This window comes from Idiotropiscis lumnitzeri, chromosome 8 (assembly GCF_059441095.1).
Source record: "Idiotropiscis lumnitzeri isolate Australia: NSW breed Sydney's pygmy pipehorse chromosome 8, RoL_Ilum_1.0, whole genome shotgun sequence".
Classification (NCBI taxonomy): Eukaryota; Metazoa; Chordata; class Actinopteri; order Syngnathiformes; family Syngnathidae; genus Idiotropiscis; species Idiotropiscis lumnitzeri.
This window is the reverse complement of record NC_142398.1, coordinates 14,566,005-14,582,780: the sequence shown is the minus strand read 5'-3', so window position 1 is coordinate 14,582,780 and position 16,776 is coordinate 14,566,005. Positions and strand designations below refer to the sequence as shown.

At 39.2% G+C, this 16,776-nt stretch overlaps 3 protein-coding genes across 7 annotated transcripts; 1 reads left to right on the top strand and 2 right to left on the bottom strand.

Annotated features, from left to right (window-relative positions):
- Nucleotides 1-190: 190 nt before the first annotated feature.
- On the bottom strand, nucleotides 191-6,342 carry LOC148332312 (recombining binding protein suppressor of hairless-like). 2 transcript variants are annotated; one of them, XM_088303721.1, is made up of 11 exons: nucleotides 6,028-6,342; nucleotides 5,548-5,586; nucleotides 5,272-5,367; nucleotides 5,024-5,189; nucleotides 4,062-4,236; nucleotides 3,848-3,985; nucleotides 3,595-3,707; nucleotides 2,786-2,926; nucleotides 1,407-1,562; nucleotides 1,221-1,324; nucleotides 191-1,037 (listed from the first exon to the last, which is right to left on the bottom strand). In XM_088303721.1, the coding sequence occupies exons 1-11, from the start codon at nucleotides 6,045-6,047 to the stop codon at nucleotides 680-682; spliced, it is 1,506 nt and encodes a 501-aa protein (XP_088159847.1). In that variant the 5' UTR covers nucleotides 6,048-6,342; the 3' UTR covers nucleotides 191-679. The 2 variants fall into 2 exon arrangements, with proteins under 2 accessions (XP_088159847.1, XP_088159846.1); XM_088303720.1 differs by having other exon boundaries at nucleotides 5,548-5,589; nucleotides 6,028-6,341.
- A 661-nt stretch (nucleotides 6,343-7,003) lies between these two features.
- Nucleotides 7,004-14,685, bottom strand: hgsnat (heparan-alpha-glucosaminide N-acetyltransferase). 4 transcript variants are annotated; one of them, XM_088303104.1, is made up of 18 exons: nucleotides 14,550-14,685; nucleotides 13,024-13,142; nucleotides 12,813-12,949; nucleotides 12,269-12,384; nucleotides 12,112-12,181; nucleotides 11,944-12,013; nucleotides 11,728-11,831; nucleotides 11,480-11,556; nucleotides 11,338-11,368; nucleotides 11,086-11,246; nucleotides 10,901-11,016; nucleotides 10,668-10,789; nucleotides 10,272-10,398; nucleotides 10,084-10,170; nucleotides 9,437-9,514; nucleotides 8,765-8,835; nucleotides 8,575-8,687; nucleotides 7,004-8,386 (listed from the first exon to the last, which is right to left on the bottom strand). In XM_088303104.1, exons 2-18 carry the CDS (start codon nucleotides 13,102-13,104, stop codon nucleotides 8,205-8,207), a joined length of 1,743 nt encoding a protein of 580 aa, XP_088159230.1. In that variant the 5' UTR covers nucleotides 13,105-13,142; nucleotides 14,550-14,685; the 3' UTR covers nucleotides 7,004-8,204. The 4 variants fall into 4 exon arrangements, with proteins under 4 accessions (XP_088159230.1, XP_088159229.1, XP_088159228.1 ...); XM_088303103.1 differs by having other exon boundaries at nucleotides 14,323-14,602; XM_088303102.1 differs by lacking the exon at nucleotides 14,550-14,685 and adding an exon at nucleotides 13,912-14,122.
- Nucleotides 14,064-16,725, top strand: dctn6 (dynactin subunit 6). The gene is made up of 7 exons (XM_088303107.1): nucleotides 14,064-14,599; nucleotides 14,799-14,863; nucleotides 14,964-15,069; nucleotides 15,873-15,958; nucleotides 16,055-16,102; nucleotides 16,189-16,331; nucleotides 16,459-16,725. Exons 1-7 carry the CDS (start codon nucleotides 14,571-14,573, stop codon nucleotides 16,549-16,551), a joined length of 570 nt encoding a protein of 189 aa, XP_088159233.1. The 5' UTR covers nucleotides 14,064-14,570; the 3' UTR covers nucleotides 16,552-16,725.
- The last annotated feature ends 51 nt before the right edge of the window (nucleotides 16,726-16,776 follow it).

The window sequence follows — 16,776 nt, the reverse complement described above, 5'->3', positions numbered from 1 at the left end:
GGCCAATAGGTTGATCGGCCACCGATGGTGATTTATCAGATGATTTCCGTGGAAAAGTACGATCTGCATGTCGATCACTGACTTTCATTGCCGAACACAGATTATCCATGTGATTGGTCTCGGAAAGACTGACTCATAGGTGATCGGCTTCCCTGATCATCACTTTTAGGTGAAGTAAGTGACACGGAGGTTTCAAAGTAACAACATGTTTATTAATGTTTATGGTGTGCAGTGACTGCATCATACTGAGAGATTTCTAATATATTGTCCTGCTCGTGTTGCTAAATAATGTAATCAAAACCAATTAACTTAAAGTGTGAAATATCTATGTGAATGGTATGTAAACTGTACCTCAGGAGAAACTTGTAATGGGAATACAAATAATGCGGTCACATTTTTTTTACCTCTATTCCTACACAAATAACGCAGCAGTAGCGGTTCCTTGTACGCAACAAAATACAACGCTTAAACAATGGCATTAGCCTTTGCAGTTTTAAATGAGTTGAAAGGCACATCCTTGTCTTGAGTTCATCAGACTCAATGGGGCATGTAGGTCCAAAATACTCCACTAGATGGAGCTAAACGCACAACTTCCACAATTGCCTCAAAAGTCCTTCTCAGAATCGCAAAGGCTTTAGTCATTGTGCATGTTTAAAAACAACACGCTGGCAAATGAGTATCACGATGACAACATGGACACGGCCGATGATCCTGACAACATGCCTGAGTCATGACTACTGTAAGCCACCTGGCCATTTGTGAGTGCATCCAGTGAGGAGGAAGGTGAAGATGCGCAGGTCTGGGATGCTGATGCAGATGATGAGGAGGTGGTGTGTGTCCTCAAGATGGCCTCAGCAACACTGCAGTGAGGTCGGGGGCCTGGTTCCGAGGTGTAGGTGAAGGTGAGGGAGGTGGCGTAGATGATTCCGTCGTTACGGACCAGCGTGATCGGGACCTGCACCGGCTGCCTGACCCAGCGCCAGCCCTCTCTGAAAGCCGAAATGTCCGGCACCACACACAGGATGCTCTCGCCGCATCTTGAAAGACACGTGACATGACTGTCACACGGCTTTCCGTATTTACACACACATACAGTGCACTCCTCACAAAGAGTTAGGGATATTGCGCTTTCAGGTGAAATTGCAGTCCCGTTTTATGCTTTCACTTTTTTTTCTTTTTTTAGGTGAGAAATGTAAATTTATAAATCATAACTCACATACCTGTACATGGTATCAGCCTCCACATCTCCAAACCACACCCTTAGTTTGGGGGAGAAGTTGTGCCCAGTCAGCTCTAACATGGCCACATCTCCGCCACCATTTAACTGAAATGAAAAAAAAAAGAAAACGATTATTTAAAAGCAACAAGAAGCACTTAGTCCAAATTGTGTGTTTGTGTGTGCGTACCTGCAGGCTCTCCACCACAGGCACAGGAGTAACGGGAGTGGAAACGGGGCCCATGCCCTCATAGAATGTATACTCGGCCTTGTCTGTGCTGATGATGGTCCAGCAGGCGCCATCGTTAATGATCTCCTTGTTTGCTTCTTTGATGCATGGCGCAGCCTGAAGCAACACATTATTTTACACTTAATGATTGCAAACAAAAATATACTTAAAACTAACGAGCAGAATGTAAAGCAACAAGCCCACACTGTGAAATAAAGTATCTCTAAGATTACCTTGAAAACTTAAAGTCTGCCAAATTAAAAAAAAAACAACAAACTAAAAAAAAAATTGTCATTGTACGAACCCTAATTTAAATGAAGGTGGAAACTTGAGTAAAACGTAAATACAGTCGAAACAGAACACAATGATTTAAGAAAAACAAAATTTCAATACAAGACGTGTAAAAATGATCACATTTTCTTTACCCTAAATAATCACTCATTTTGAATTTGATGTCTGCAACACATTCTAAAAAAGCCATGGACATGTTTCCCTCTGTAATGAATCACCTTTTTCCTTTCAACAACAGTCAATAAGCATTAAGCTGCCCATTTGCTCGAGTTACACAACAGGTCCCGCGAGCAGAGGCAGGTAAGGCAACAGACTTTGTCGAAATTTTAATTAAAGTCAGCCTACTCCAACTCACAACCACTTGTAACATTACTCTGAGCCCTTTTATGTCATATAAACACAAGGGGCAGTTCAACTCACTGCAGTAAGCTCCCTTGCCTTGAGGCTAAATCTAATTGCTCCCCCCTGCCACATTGCAGAGGTAATTTGCTACTTGAACGACATGGCTCCAGAGATAAGTGAAGTTGATGATAATACTCATAGGGAAATGGCGATAAAAGAAAGAAGAGAGTGAGTGGCTCGAGACATTCCGGCTCTATTTTGAGCAGCATTATTTTAACAATACAGCGTCCTCCTGCCCAAGATTACGTAATTACAAATTTACCTATTTGGTATCTATGTTTTTTTTATCTATCCTGTTATTAGCCTTAAAAAAAAAAAGAACTATCCGCTTCATGTGCTCTTGAAAATATCTTGAGATGCCACAAGATGGCGCTGTAACCTTGTATAAAAGCCTGAATATGCCCCAATACCTTACGAATTAAAAATAAGTGATAAAAAAAAAGCCCCATACTGAGAGCTTTTTCTTCCATTTCAATTACCAAATTTTGCTGCACAAAATGGAATACCACTCTTGCATTAGAAGCAATTACAATTAGACCATTAAATACAGACTTCCATTTTATTCAAATGTCATTGGAAATACATTGAATTATCACAATTATTTTTATCCCTGGACAACTTCAAATGCATTGCATTAATCTGCCTACCTGGTATTGAATGATCCTGTCCTGAGAGAGACAGAGGTACATCCGTTCTGTGTCTTTCAGGTAAAAGGCGCACTTGTGGAGCTGCGACACCGGGTCATCTGCATCCCACAAAGCTGCCTGCTTATCCACTTTACGTATGACCTTAGAAATTAAGGGGGGGGGGCACATTTGTAGTAGTATTAGACACACTCCTGCTCGAAAGCATCATGGCACATCAGTGGAACATTGTAGAAACAGCACGTCTGATTTAAAAACAGTACAGCTAGGACAAAAGGATTGAGGCATACGGTACATATCGTAACCTCTTTTTCCTTGATTGTTTTACTACTAGAACAATTTGTCCAATGAAGAGCTTCACTACTGCAGAAAGCACTTAAGTAAAAATAATTTTAAAAAGCACACACACGCACGCACACACACACACACATATAGTATAATTACTAACTATTAAATTATCCTGAAAAATAAAATAAAAATCCTCTCTGGATCAGGAATGGACTTGATATTCGAAATAGTAGTTCTTCTGAATCAGGAACGTCATTCTGATGATAGTTAATGGACCAAACTATTGGGACACCTATTAAATGAATTCATCAGGTACTTGACTTGCGACTAGTGCTTAAATCCTCATCTTAGCGTTATATTTTCGACAATCCTATCTTCTATCAACGCTCCTAACGCTGATGCAGAATGAATGCAGAGAAATGACCAGGCAGAAAAAATCCTAAATGATTTGTCTTCCAGTTTGCCTTGCACAAGGTTGACCCAATTATTTTGTTCATCGAGTGTATGAGATGTCACATGCATACCAATCTGGGAAGTGCCATGCCAGTTACTGAGCACACCAGTTTGACTGTCTGGCCGTAATGAATGTAACCGTCTCGCACAGCAAACTCCTCCCCTTCAGATTCGTCATCGTCCACTGAACAAAAGGAGAAAGAAAAAAAAAAATCATTATGATGTGTGACATAATGACATAAAAGAATGCTAGAATAGAGTGAGGGGAGACAGGAAAGGGAACTAGACAAAATTTGACAATTCGAAGTGTATAGTAGGACTCACAGAGGTGGATGTAGAAGGCCCCCCACTGCAAGGAACTAGCGTGAAAGTTTCCACCCTCCACATGAAGATACCTGGTGCTGACTGTTTGTGATCGCAGGCGGTTAAATAAAGCTACCTTTGTTCCCGAAGCAATACACACTGCGAGACGGAGAGGCAAACACAAGAATAGGAATTCATTCCAAAGGCAGAATATTGTGTATGCGTTTATACTCACAGTCGGCATTTTTCAAGGACTGCTTCTTCTTGGAAGGCTTGGAGATTACTTTGATTCTCTTGCTGAGGAAAACTCCAATGGAAGCGCTATTGCCGTACAGCATCTTCACAGACAGCATGAAGTGCTTCCTTTTGTCTGTGTCACTGATATACAAAGTCTTTGCAGCGCAGAAGTTCTAAGGCAGGGAACAAAAACAACAAAGTTGTTTCAGTAGAAGTGAAACATGGAATGACATTCTTAGTCCCGCAGTGGGGAAATTTTGATTTATGAAGTTTGTTTTAGTTCTGGTTTCCTTTAAAAAAAAAAAAACAAAAAAAAAAAAACTATTCACATAATGATGTAAGGCTGCTCAATTCAATTAAAAAAACACCAATCACGATCAATTTTGTAATAATCTAAATCACGATTATTCAAATTATTATTTTACTAAATAACAAAAACAAATGTATATATGGAAACAATATTTAATCTTAAAATATTTTTCCCAAAAAGTTTACTTCCTGTATAATCATAAATTGCCATTGAACTGTTGTAACATCTAAAACAATTTTAATACGCCCAAAAAAGTATACTCATTAATATTAGACATTATAAATGAGTACTATTTTAACAATGTTTTAGGTAAAATATAAACTGTATATAATAATAGTTTTTTTTTTACAATTATGCCAATTCTGTTACCATTGAGTGTAATGATGATAATCTTTATTTTATTTCGATTAATTGCACAGCCCGACAATGATGTACCATCTATGGAAATGCTTTAGACTCATACAAGGAAAATATTGCTTTACTTTCACTTTGCTTCACACAGACAAAAATCTAACCATGTTTATTATTATGAATGTAGTTTGAAGTAGCATAGAATTGCAATGTGTATATGTAATGCAGTAATGTACTTGAAGTATTTTACATTATATTCATAGATCACACCACCTTCAGTGGCACAACAGCGTTCTCACCTTCCCCTCCAAATTGAGTTGTTGCATCTCCACTTCACTGTTGCCAATCCCGATGAACGCGCAGGGCTGAGCCTCCTGCTCTGTGCAGCCCTCCTTCTGCATCTTCTCTAGCTTCTTCTTCCAACCGCTCCCCAGTAGATAGACGCAAGGTGGAGGGCAGAAAAACCTATAAAATGCCACATACTGTTAAAAAAAAAACTTTCTTTGTCAAACCAAGATCACACACACGCACGCACACACACACGTACCTTTTCTCATTGCCGTAGGACTTTTGTGCCACTTTCGCATGCAGAATGAGAACTGTTTGATCATCTTTTTCCTTTAAGTATGCTCTCATAGCCTCCCTGCAAAGAAAAACATGTTAACGCATGTATACACTCACCAATCATGTAACCTCACGAGGAAGACAAAATATTATAGAATTAGACACAAATCTCAATATTATGCAGTTTAGTTGTACGTCGAGCCGAACACTGCAGCAATAATAAATAACCCTAATGCTGTTTTTTAAGTTCTATGTTTACCTTGTTAAACGATGAGGTTGACACAGATCACCAAACTTCCTGCTAAAAAAAAGAAGAAAGCAAGGTGAATTGTGAATTGTGCATGTAATGGCAGTATTGTTACAGGAAAAAAAATACATTCAGGGAATCATGCAAATGTTTGTCAGGTAAACAGAAGAGAATTGAGTCTGGTTAGATGGCAAAAGTTGGTGAAATTACTTATTGGAAAGTACAGTACTGTAAACAATAAAATAATTATTTTTCGCGAAGGGAAAGATCGTGGAAAGCACGACCCACGTTAGTGTATCGAAAAACAAGCTTTGCTGACATAGTTTGACACGGTGCGTCCATAGGAGGCAGGTCCAAATGCAAAGGTACCGCCACCAGAACTTTTTTTGAACGCCTCTCTGGGACGCACAATCTTTTCGAAAGTACGCAAACCAATGAGTGCAACACAACTATTGAGGAAACAACCATTTACACTATAATATCACCACTTACCCGGTAACGACGGGCGCCATTTTCCAAAAAACGCCCCCCTCCCTCCCCGAACAATCGCGAGACCCCTCCTGAGGGCACCACAGACCGAACCTACTATCACCATACCACCAGGGCCAACGGAACCAGATTGGTGGCAGGAGGAGGAGTACGGTTCAAATTCGGGGTAGACAGGAGGGCAACAAATGGTGAGAAAGAGGGGAAGGCAGGAGCCGCGACGAGCCGCCCAAACAACAGGCGTGGGAAAGTTGTAAAGTCGCGCGTGAACAAGAAAATTCTCACAATAGACACCCATTGAGAGTGCTCGGTGCTATCGCGAGATCAACCAGCACTCACACATCTGTTTTTTTCCCGGACTCAAGGACGTTACAGTCTACATTCCCACGGTGTGTTGAGCAATGAAGAATGGAGATGTGTTGTAACACTGGACGACGGTTATATATCACGACTTCTCACTGGCCTGAAACAATCCGAGTAAGCAGATTCAATTCCAAATCCAAGGACAAAAATGAAACATTTTGCTTTAAAGTTTTAGTGCAAAGAAAACTACACCGCCACTGTACTTTGTGGATGGGGGGTGCAATCAAAACAAAATGACCATATTCGTTTCAATTCAGAAAAGGTTTACAATTTGTTTTCAAATAGAAATACACAGTCGTACACAGAAAATGATTTTTCTAGAATTTAATCATTTTATTGAATCAAGTGGTTGCACGAAATGAAACCACCTGCATACTGCATATGTATATATATATATATATATATATGTATATATATATATATATATATATATATATATATATATATATATATATATATATATGTATATATATATATATATATGTATATATATATATATATATATATATATATATATATAGATATATATCGTGCACTCAGGTTTATGCACAAATGTTTTGCTAAATGGCAGGGTTATTTTGTTCGCACTTTTAAAGGAAATACGTCTGATAATCAATGATGAGATCTGAAACTCTTATTTACATTTATTTTGGTATAAAGACACAAAACGTCAACAGGTTCCACAAAAAGCAACCTGCGTTCTTTCTGCAAATTGACACAGTCGGCAGACACATAAATCAAATTCATCAAACAAAATGTACTTTCATGTAGACATGCCAAATACATCTGAACAACATAGATATGACCGGTGTATCAATTCTTTAGCTGTACATTGTAAACACGCAAACATTTTTGAAACCCACTTTTAACATCAACTTTTACTAGAAAAAAAAATAGTTTTTTAACATAAACATCCTTTCAATAGATGAACAGTAAAAATAAAGATTACAAAACTAAATCATGTCATTGACAGCAATTGGATTTGTGTATGACCAAGCAATATTTAGGAAGGGGCCACAGTGAATCTAGTGTTGACAAGACACTGGCAAACACATCGAACAAAAAATCAGTCAAGGCAAAATCAAGTCACTCAATTTAAGATACATTTTTAATGTGCTACTCAAACAGAAACTAACTGAGAAACTGAGTCAGCACAAAAAATATTTTGTGGTCACTATTTTTGGATACCTGAGCAAAACAAAACACAAAATAAAAAGACACACGCGCGCAAACACTGACACAGCTGTAAAACTTAAACAGGGGGGGAAGAAAGAGCTTTAATACAAAAATAACATCAATAGAGAATTTACTGCATCGTGGAGATCTGAAATAGCACTTGGTTCTTTACTATACATTCAACCAATTTAAATTTTCCATGAAATAGAAATACACTAGGTGGCGACTGGGAGGTCCAAGTGGCCTACAAAGGGGCTAGACAGCTACATGTGATTACTCCCATACTTGCAGGCCGTGCAAAATGAGGAATTCAAAATTAGTTCTTAGTGTTAAGGAAAACAAAGCTTAAATCTGACCGTCAACATATTCCCAGTATATCAATCTATTTTGGTCCCAGTTCTTCCTGAGTCACAAGATATCTAGCATAAGTCAGCTGCTGTAAAGCTATGTCGAAAGTCATTCCGTGTCCTTTTTACAGTATACACGTGAGCAAAATAGCAAAACATGAAGAAACAAGATCATGAAAACAGAACAGCAATACACATTATGAAAAATAGCCCAGATGTGTTGAAGTCCACTTGTTTCCATTCCCGAGCATTTTAGAAGATAATCCAGCAAGGCTGAGTGCAAAATGACAGCACCTCTTAGATTTTCCAGAATATCTTCTTCCTGTATAGCACGTAGGAGATGAGAACCCAAGAGGAAACAGCCACCAGGTTCTGGGTGAGGTGTTCAGCATGGGACTGAGAGTTGACCATGCGCCAGCGGAAGGGGAAGTAGTCCTCAAACACCTCATGACCCACATACACAAGGATTGAGTTCATGCCTGGAAAAAAAAACGGAGGTTGAACACAAGCAAATGATGCTTGTGAAACTGTTTACATTTGTTTTTGTTTTTTAGTTCCTGGAACACACACCATCTTAATAACGGCGGAATATGTGACAAAGCTAATGTATTAAATTTCATTCGAATATGCCGGTGTACCCAATGTTAGTCTATTCTAATGTTCTCACCTGGGTAAAAGAACGGCGCTCCAGACCACCACCTTTTCACATCTATAGTGTAGTAGACCAAACCAAGCAGTACAAAAGCAAAGCAAGCGAGTGTTGTCACATAGGATAGCGACCTAGAAATAAACGGTATACTGTAAGTATTTCAGCCAAAAGCTTGAAAGACCATAGAACATCAGAATTACAGAATTACCATAGATTCTTATTGACAGGAATAAATCCCCGGTCTGTGGAACACTTGGTGAGAACAGCTGATATAATGCCCTGTGTGTTACAGAAAATATTGTTATATTATTCCAGATTGTCCTGAAGATGGAAACATGTTTACAGCTACTTAAAAAAGCCAATGTGATCTATATTTACCACCAATAAAATAAGTTTAACCTGTGCTCTCTAGGAAGATAAAATACACAAATTCAGCCTTCAGAGAGATACTAACGATGAATATTGTTGACATTGAGATAAGTGTTTATATGGCAATATACTTTGCAGTCAGTCGTCTACTTTCATGTGCACTTGTACTATAATATTTAAGTACTGCCCCCACAAAAATTGACCTTCGAAAACTATTTTATGGGAATATGTCAAAACTACCACATGATTATTGAAAACATTGTAACAGACAATTAATATTTTGGAATGAATGTACACTTTTTTTTAAATTAATTAATGAATTAATTTTTTTTTTAATCGTTTTCCGGAATGCCAAGGTTTAATAAATGCGCCGATACTCTGATTGTGCTTTTTTTTCTGGAACTATAACAAACTAAAGTTACCTTTAGTGTATCCACTTTACATAACGCGATTACATGTTTTCCGCTACTCCTAGAATTGGCCAGTAAAAATGGACAGAAAATGTGCTCACCAAAAAGAGACCCCAAATGAGAAACCTTGATAAAATACTTGAATGAAGATCTCTGTAGTGTAAGATAATCTTTCCTGCCTGAGAAAGTGAAATAGACAATGGTTAAAACGTTTGCAGTAAGTTCCTCTTTGCTCTAATGAGCTACAAACTTGCCGTTGAGAAAGAAAAAAACCCCACAATGGTCACAAAAGTAACTTGAGGGGCTGGGGATATTGTAATATTTTATTGAAAATTAATGAATGGAACTCACACATTGAACTATCTTCTAAAATAATCTTTTTAAAACTGGCCTGGACATGAATTATGGTACACTCAACGTAATATTTTGTTGCAAAGCATTTGCAAGCAATTGATCAGATTTATGTGACACTCCATTGCATCTTGCACAGAATCAAGACACAGGTGTCGCAATACAGCCCCAGAACATAACCAAGCCACCTCTCTGCTTCACAGTAGGATATTTATTTTCCTTGTATGCTTCATGTTTGCATCTGTAGCTTTGTGGCCTGTCAATATGCATTTTGGCAAATTCCAATATTGTCAGCGACCATTGTGGGTTGTTCACTCTTTAAAAGCAGTGACACAATGATTTGGATGAACTTGTGTATAAGACCAAAATGGTTCAAACAGAGACATAAAAGATGTACCTGTAACCCCAAAAAGGCCATCATGATGGAGTTGATGCTCCCAAGAACACCCTCGGGATCATATGGCATGCGAGTGGCATAAATGACCTTCAATGGAAGATAATTTCAGTCATCACAGTTAGCAACAATGTTCATGTGTCTGGCATGGGTACAATTTAGTTAGCCAGTTGTATTTGTCAGTCACTAACCCTTGCGGAGGGCGTCTGGTAGATGTGGTTTTCTCCAAGCAGCCAGCGATCAACAAGACCAGCAGCTCCGCCAGTACAATTTGCATACATGCCCATGTCACCGATCCCACCTGGACCAAGGTAGCCGCTGTTCCACAAGAGAGGATGGATTCAAAACAATAGAAAGGCCTTTAAAAAGTTTTAATATGTGTTCTAATTTCACGCTGATTCCTATTACACCATATGGAAATCGCTTTGGTTATGGAAAACTTTTTGGTTTATACGGGTAACAAACCAACCAGTCAAAAACATAACCCACACCTTTAGTGGTGGTGATCCATCTTTTCTGCTAATTACTTGGCACATTCCGTATGTACACATTCTGTATATACAAACAGCCCACCATCTTTGACTCACGTTGGGCAGCCAGGCACAGGAAGCAGAAAAGTGAGGCAGAGCCAAAGGATTTCTAGAAGGAGCACAAATACCCAGGCTGGCCAGTAGAGCAATACATCAATGAAAGAAGACCACCATGCATCCTGGGGAAAAGACATAGCCATACATTTCCTCAAAGACATTAACAAAACTGCAGTCGGGATGGAATGTCTACCTTTATACCGTAGCTCTCTAGTGTATAAAAAGTATCTAACCGTTTGTAGGATGTCAAGATGACCCCTTGCCACCAACAGATCCAGGCAGGCTACAACAAGATATGACCAGGCGAGGCGCTGCAGCACACCGGGGATCCTCAGGTTGTCCCATGACACTGCAGTATGGAGTATAACTACTTAGAGAGCTGAAGACAGTTGAGGAGCAAAGACACTCTCAAACTCACAAGAACCCTGGCAGTAGTTGGGATTGATGACGAGAATGCCGATAATAAAAAGCTGTAGACTCCTCCACGCTACTTTATTCAGCAGGGAAGTGCGGCTGGAGCCTGAGCGCAGCATGGAATTGATTGAAAGTGCGATAGATGTTCCCATTATGAAAACAAACCTAAAAAGAGAAGTGAGCTCTTAGAAATCATGACAACCATAAATAGGAACTGTATAAAAGTGGACATGACAGTTGAAACTTGGATCTTTACCAAGGGAAGACCAGATCTGCAACAGTTAGGCCTGGAATGAGACAAAGAGCAAAGAATCCCTTTTATGAACAAAAACAGAGGAATACTCAGAGTAAGGCTCTCTTTTCGAGAGGTTTTTAAAGACAATGCAACAAATCCTCACCATTCCAGCTCTCATGTCTGAAGAACCAATATCGCCCTCCTCCGTAGTTCACAAACACCATAATAATCAAGGAGATCCTGCCAAGTAATTAACACGACACCTTGAGCCAAATTAGTTACAAATCAACACTTCGCTAACTCTGGTTAAAAATTAAAAATACAGAAGGTAGTGTATACTCCTTGCCAAGCACACCTCAAGTAAGAACAGTAGTTGAGTGGGCCACGTGACACAAAATAAGACAGTTTTACCCTCTAAATGTGTCGAGAGATCGCAGCCTCTTGCTGGGATTGGGGGCCGGCGGAAGGATGTTGTCAGTCACCGGCATCACTATCCTGCCAGGGGAGCCCAGCTCCTAAAAAACAAGATTCAGCTAATAATAACACTGAGTAGATGCTACCTCGTTCAGTGAGTAAAGTAGAATACACACAAAGTGCTTCTTAAAATGAAAGTACTTAAATACTCACAGAGTTGATCAGCCTCTCTGTCTCCATGGTACCACCAATTCGGAAGAGGACACCCCTTACTAAATCAAGTCTTTTGAAGAGACACGTATTTGGTTATAAAATCCATATCACAGGCAAAACTATTCATATTAGGCCATCATTTATGTTTGCGCTCATGCCATGACTTACGCTAATATCGCTCTTCCCAAAGCAGACAATAATCCCACTCCAGCAAAGATGAGGAATGCTACCAAAATGGCTGTGGAGATTTTAGGACATTATTTACACTGCAAAAAGTCAACATGTAAAATCACGCTTATCAGTACATTTTGTGTGACGGACTTACGCATGTAAGTATTTACTGGGTCAGCATCAGTCACAATGGAGCAGTTGACCGCAGAGTTATTTATAATTTTCAGCCATAGAGAATAGTTGCCTTGTTCCCCAAAGTGGAACGGAACTCTGCAGATGAAAGAAAACTTGATTGTCACATAATGCAGAAAGAACTCAAAACAATTGGTGGTGACTATTCTTAAAAAAAAAACACTAAGCGACACAAAAAGGCCTAAATCAGCAAGAAAGCATAAAGATTGGCAGACGGAGCAATGAATGGAGAATGTTAAGCATCAAGATCTACTTTGGAGCAATGGATAAAACCACCCAAAAAAAAGTTGGGCTTGGACTGGTCTAATAGACAGGTTCAAACCGTCAAATGAGTCCAGATATTTTGTTCTGGAGTAAATGGGTTGTATCAAGAAGAAAAGATGTAGTTTTAAATTGATGTTGTCATTATGTCTTTTTGCAATCCTGTGAGGACGGTGCTACAGTATAATCTGGACCTGTTCCACTTTGTCAGGTTCAACATTATTAATGTGGTTTCTTCAACTTACGAGCAGAGTTCCTGGCTGACAGGGGTGCTGTTGACCTGGAGGGTAATTTCATGCTGTGTGCTTACAATGAACTCTTGTGAGCTTGGCTGACCTGGACTTGTCACAGCAAGGACAACCCCAAGATGTTGATAAAGACACTAAGACAAAGAAAAAAAGCAAGAACAATTACGTACAGTTTTGGACAATTAGGTGCATGCGGTTGTGCATTTACCTGATAGCATCGCTGTGACACCCAGGACACTGCCGCGTCAGTATCCAGTTCATTGATGACTGTCAAAAAAGCTTCATCCATTTTTAGGTTTGAGTGTTGTTTAGATTGAGATAATTCAACTGTTGAGAGAAACAGAAGTACATAATGAGTAACACCATCTACTTTGCGTGTATGTTTGTGTGTACCAAGTATGCAATGATGATGTTCCTCCTTTTCTTTAGCAATTGACCGCACCCACTTAGTTTTTTTCCCCAACAACAGGAACATTACTTCAATCAAATCTGATCCAAACCATTACATGTATCAAACTGAAACGTGCAGAATCAATTACATGTTGCACAAATCAGATAAAGCCTATTTTGGAGTACTAAAACCGATTAGAAACCAAATGCATTGCAACTTACCTCACAAAATTGACTTCCTATCAGCATTATTAGATTAATATTCAAAATGAGACTGCTGTGAAATATGATGTGGAACAAAAAGAGAAGACAGAGAAATGACAGTGTTCATGCTAATGCCTTCAAGAAAGAAGCATGTGAGCTAGTGGGCTGGCTTTGTGACGGCTGCACAGTCACATGCTCGTTTAATCTGACAAATACCCCCGAGAGGGAATTTTGAAAGTCTGAAGGTCAATTTTAAGGATTTGCTTGAATGCATGCATGGAGTGACGCTGCTCACTTTTAACATTTATGTGTTATCTTGATCACACGTGGTTGAATCAAATACATACAATTAGTAAATATATAAGAATGAATGAAATGAAATCATCTCTCAAGATGGGCAAAATTAACCCGTGGGGAATGCTGTGATTTAATTAGCTATTAGCTTGCAAGCTAATTGTCAATTAAGTCAAAGCGCAAGTTCACTTTTACCAAATATACTTACAGGAAGACAGTTCAGCTTTTAGTGGTGCTACACAAATGGCCATTAGTGAGGCGATAAACGAATAATAAAACATGCTATATTTCTTCGAGTCCGCCATTTCGCTCTTTTGTGTCTCTTTTGCCGAGGCGACTGAAGTTACTTCCTTAATATTTTTGTTTAGGTTCCTTTTGGCCATAGCAGACAGATATCACTTCCGATTTGATCCTGTTTTTCGGTATTAGTGGAAGCGAGAAGGGTCAAAGTACATTGGCAGTGCCAACAACCTGGCATTACTGCTCTGTGAACTGCGTTTTGTCGATGGTGAATACGTTTGTGTTGGTAAATTAATCATTTGGACAACAATACAACGGGATTTCGTACGGAAAGGCATTTGGTTAACGTTTCATTGCTTTTGTGAACACTTTCTGTTACCTTCATTGTAAAGTACTAATCGCGAAAAAACATGGAGGCATTGAATCTCCGGTGCGTGTAAAAATATCCGAGATGTGCAATGATTACACAACATCAAGAAGAGCGATAAGGAAATCTGTTACATGCCTAGAAGCGGAATATTTTGCGCATGTCCCTTTAATGGTTAAGGCCGTCAAGTCGATTATCGAACGCTGTTGTGCAGTCGAGTGTCGAGTACGGCAATTTACCATCTGATTTCCTTCATCACAATGACGGATAAACAAAACTCCCAGAAAAGGTGAGGAGAGAAAAGGGTACCCCTAAACCACGACCGGGCTTGTTTGGTGCTCGTGAGCAACCAACGGACGAATAAATAGACTTGTAGCTAAATTGGGCGGCGACGTTATGTAGCCTGTTAGCAGTGCTATGATGTTCGTCATTTTTCGCTAACGTGTCTGGAATGTGTTTTTTTTTTCTTTTTTCTTTTTTTTTTACAGCGTTAAGATTGCAGCAGGAGCTGTGGTGTGTGTTGAAAGTGAGATCAAGGGAGATGTTACGATAGGTATGATGCTTCGCTTTATATTTTACAAGCTAGCTCACGATTCACAACAAGCAACTACAGTTTCTGCTCTGTATCCCCCTCCTCCTTTTCGTTTGCTCAGGCGCAAGGACAGTGGTTCACCCAAAAGCACGAATTATTGCAGAAGCGGGACCCATTGTGATCGGAGAAGGCAATTTGATCGAGGAACAAGCTGTCATCATTAACAGGTGACACGAGATGTCAGTGACAACTGGTGTAAAAAAAGTTGTTAATCTGACAAATACCCCCTGCTCGCAGTCACCCCGTCTACTCAGTTGTGCTATACCGAATTGTAGATCTCATTTTCAGATGATTTTCCATTTCCAGATAGCCATACTTACGTAGGAGATATAACTATATAATAAAAACAGGATAATGGATGGGTGATCTGTAGGGACGAAGCCCATACACACGTTGGGCAACTGTTACGTATTTTGTCGTAGGGTAAAGGACTTTGCATGTATTTGAAATGCCACTTGTGAATAGGAACAATGTAGTTTCGATATAAAATGTTTTGACTAGGCAAACCCGCATTATAGATATCTGAATTACATATGTAATTGTGCTATTAAAATGTAAGAATACAATACAAGGCATGTCATGCGCAATCACCGTGCTGGAGTTCTGCAAATTGTTTGCTTGTGATACCTATTGAACTTTTTAATTGAACAATTTGATAGCAAATGACAAAAAAATATTTTAATTCTTGTCAAGTGTTTGGCTGCGAGAATACAGTTCGGAGGGACTTCAGTCTAATTCTACTGTTTAGTGGCACCAGATATGGATCGGGTGAGAAGATTTATCAAGGAAAAGCTGATTTTTCGTTGAGCTTGTTTTCAAAATTACTTTCCATTTGACTGATTAACAAACGATACAATTATATAAAGGGATAAGAGAATGAGTGAATGATTGCCAAAGTCACCTAGTTATTTTTTTTCATATCATAAAATACCCACGTAAGCATCTGTTGTACTTTTTTCTACTTTAACAGTTACCCAGAAAACATCACACCAGATGTTGAAGTAGAACCAAAGACGATGACCATTGGTATCAATAATGTATTTGAAGTTGGCTGTTGTATCCTTTCTTTGTCATGATCTTTCCGAATAATTTACCTTTGTGAACCTTTTCACCTGGCCAAACAGTACACATTTGCCTTAACTGATTCCCCAGTGTCACAAGCCCTTAAAATCGGAGACAACAATGTTATAGAATCAAAAGGTGAGTTTTACTTCCATTGATTGGACATAGAAGCATTGGTTTTATTGCAGCATATTATAACTACTGTCTTTGATTGTGTTGTCTAGCTGATGTAGGTCGGAACGTGATCCTAACCAGTGGCTGCATCATTGGGGCCTTCTGCCAGGTGAACACCTGCGAGGTCATACTGGAGAACAGAGTCATTTATGGCTCTGGTTGCATGAGGCGGGTGCAGACTGAGAGACCACAGGTACATGGGTGCACATACTGGTAGATGGCTAGGGATGCTTGCCTTAAAAATTTTGGTCAAATTGTTAAAAACAAAAGGAAGAAAAGTCATCCCTCTGCATAAACATTTCTTCTATTTTGTCTTACAGCCACAAACACTTCAGCTAGATTTCCTAATGAAGATTTTGCCCAACTACCATCACCTGAAGAAAACTATTAAAGCCAGCCACACTGCTAGTTAAGCACCCAACGTTGGAATTGTGAAAAGCAAACATATGAAGTAGCTCAAGATGAAATGACATGTACATATTAGGCAACTTTGTTTTCACCTGTACTTTTCCTTGCGTGTATTTTCTACTAACCACAACACCTTTAACCTATTGTGCTAATATAATCTAATAAAGTAAATATGCTCAGTTTTGAACTCATGGTGTATTGTACATCTACAACATGTATACATTGATTTC

Coding starts and splice junctions, on each gene's coding strand:
- LOC148332312 (XM_088303720.1), bottom strand. CDS start 6,047: ATGGCGCCCGTCGTTACCGG. Junction 5,590..6,027: donor ATGGCGCCCGTCGTTACCGG/GTAAGTGGTGAT, acceptor TCTTTTTTTTAG/CAGGAAGTTTGGTGATCTGT. Junction 5,190..5,271: donor TCCTACGGCAATGAGAAAAG/GTACGTGTGTGT, acceptor GGCATTTTATAG/GTTTTTCTGCCCTCCACCTT.
- dctn6 (XM_088303107.1), top strand. CDS start 14,571: ATGACGGATAAACAAAACTCCCAGAAAAG. Junction 15,070..15,872: donor CAAGCTGTCATCATTAACAG/GTGACACGAGAT, acceptor CTACTTTAACAG/TTACCCAGAAAACATCACAC. Junction 15,959..16,054: donor TGTATTTGAAGTTGGCTGTT/GTATCCTTTCTT, acceptor CTGATTCCCCAG/TGTCACAAGCCCTTAAAATC.
- hgsnat (XM_088303102.1), bottom strand. CDS start 14,086: ATGGCCAAAAGGAACCTAAACAAAAATATTAAGGAAGTAACTTCAGTC. Junction 11,247..11,337: donor GCAGATCTGGTCTTCCCTTG/GTAAAGATCCAA, acceptor TTCTCTTTTTAG/GTTTGTTTTCATAATGGGAA. Junction 11,017..11,085: donor CAACTACTGCCAGGGTTCTT/GTGAGTTTGAGA, acceptor TCCATACTGCAG/TGTCATGGGACAACCTGAGG.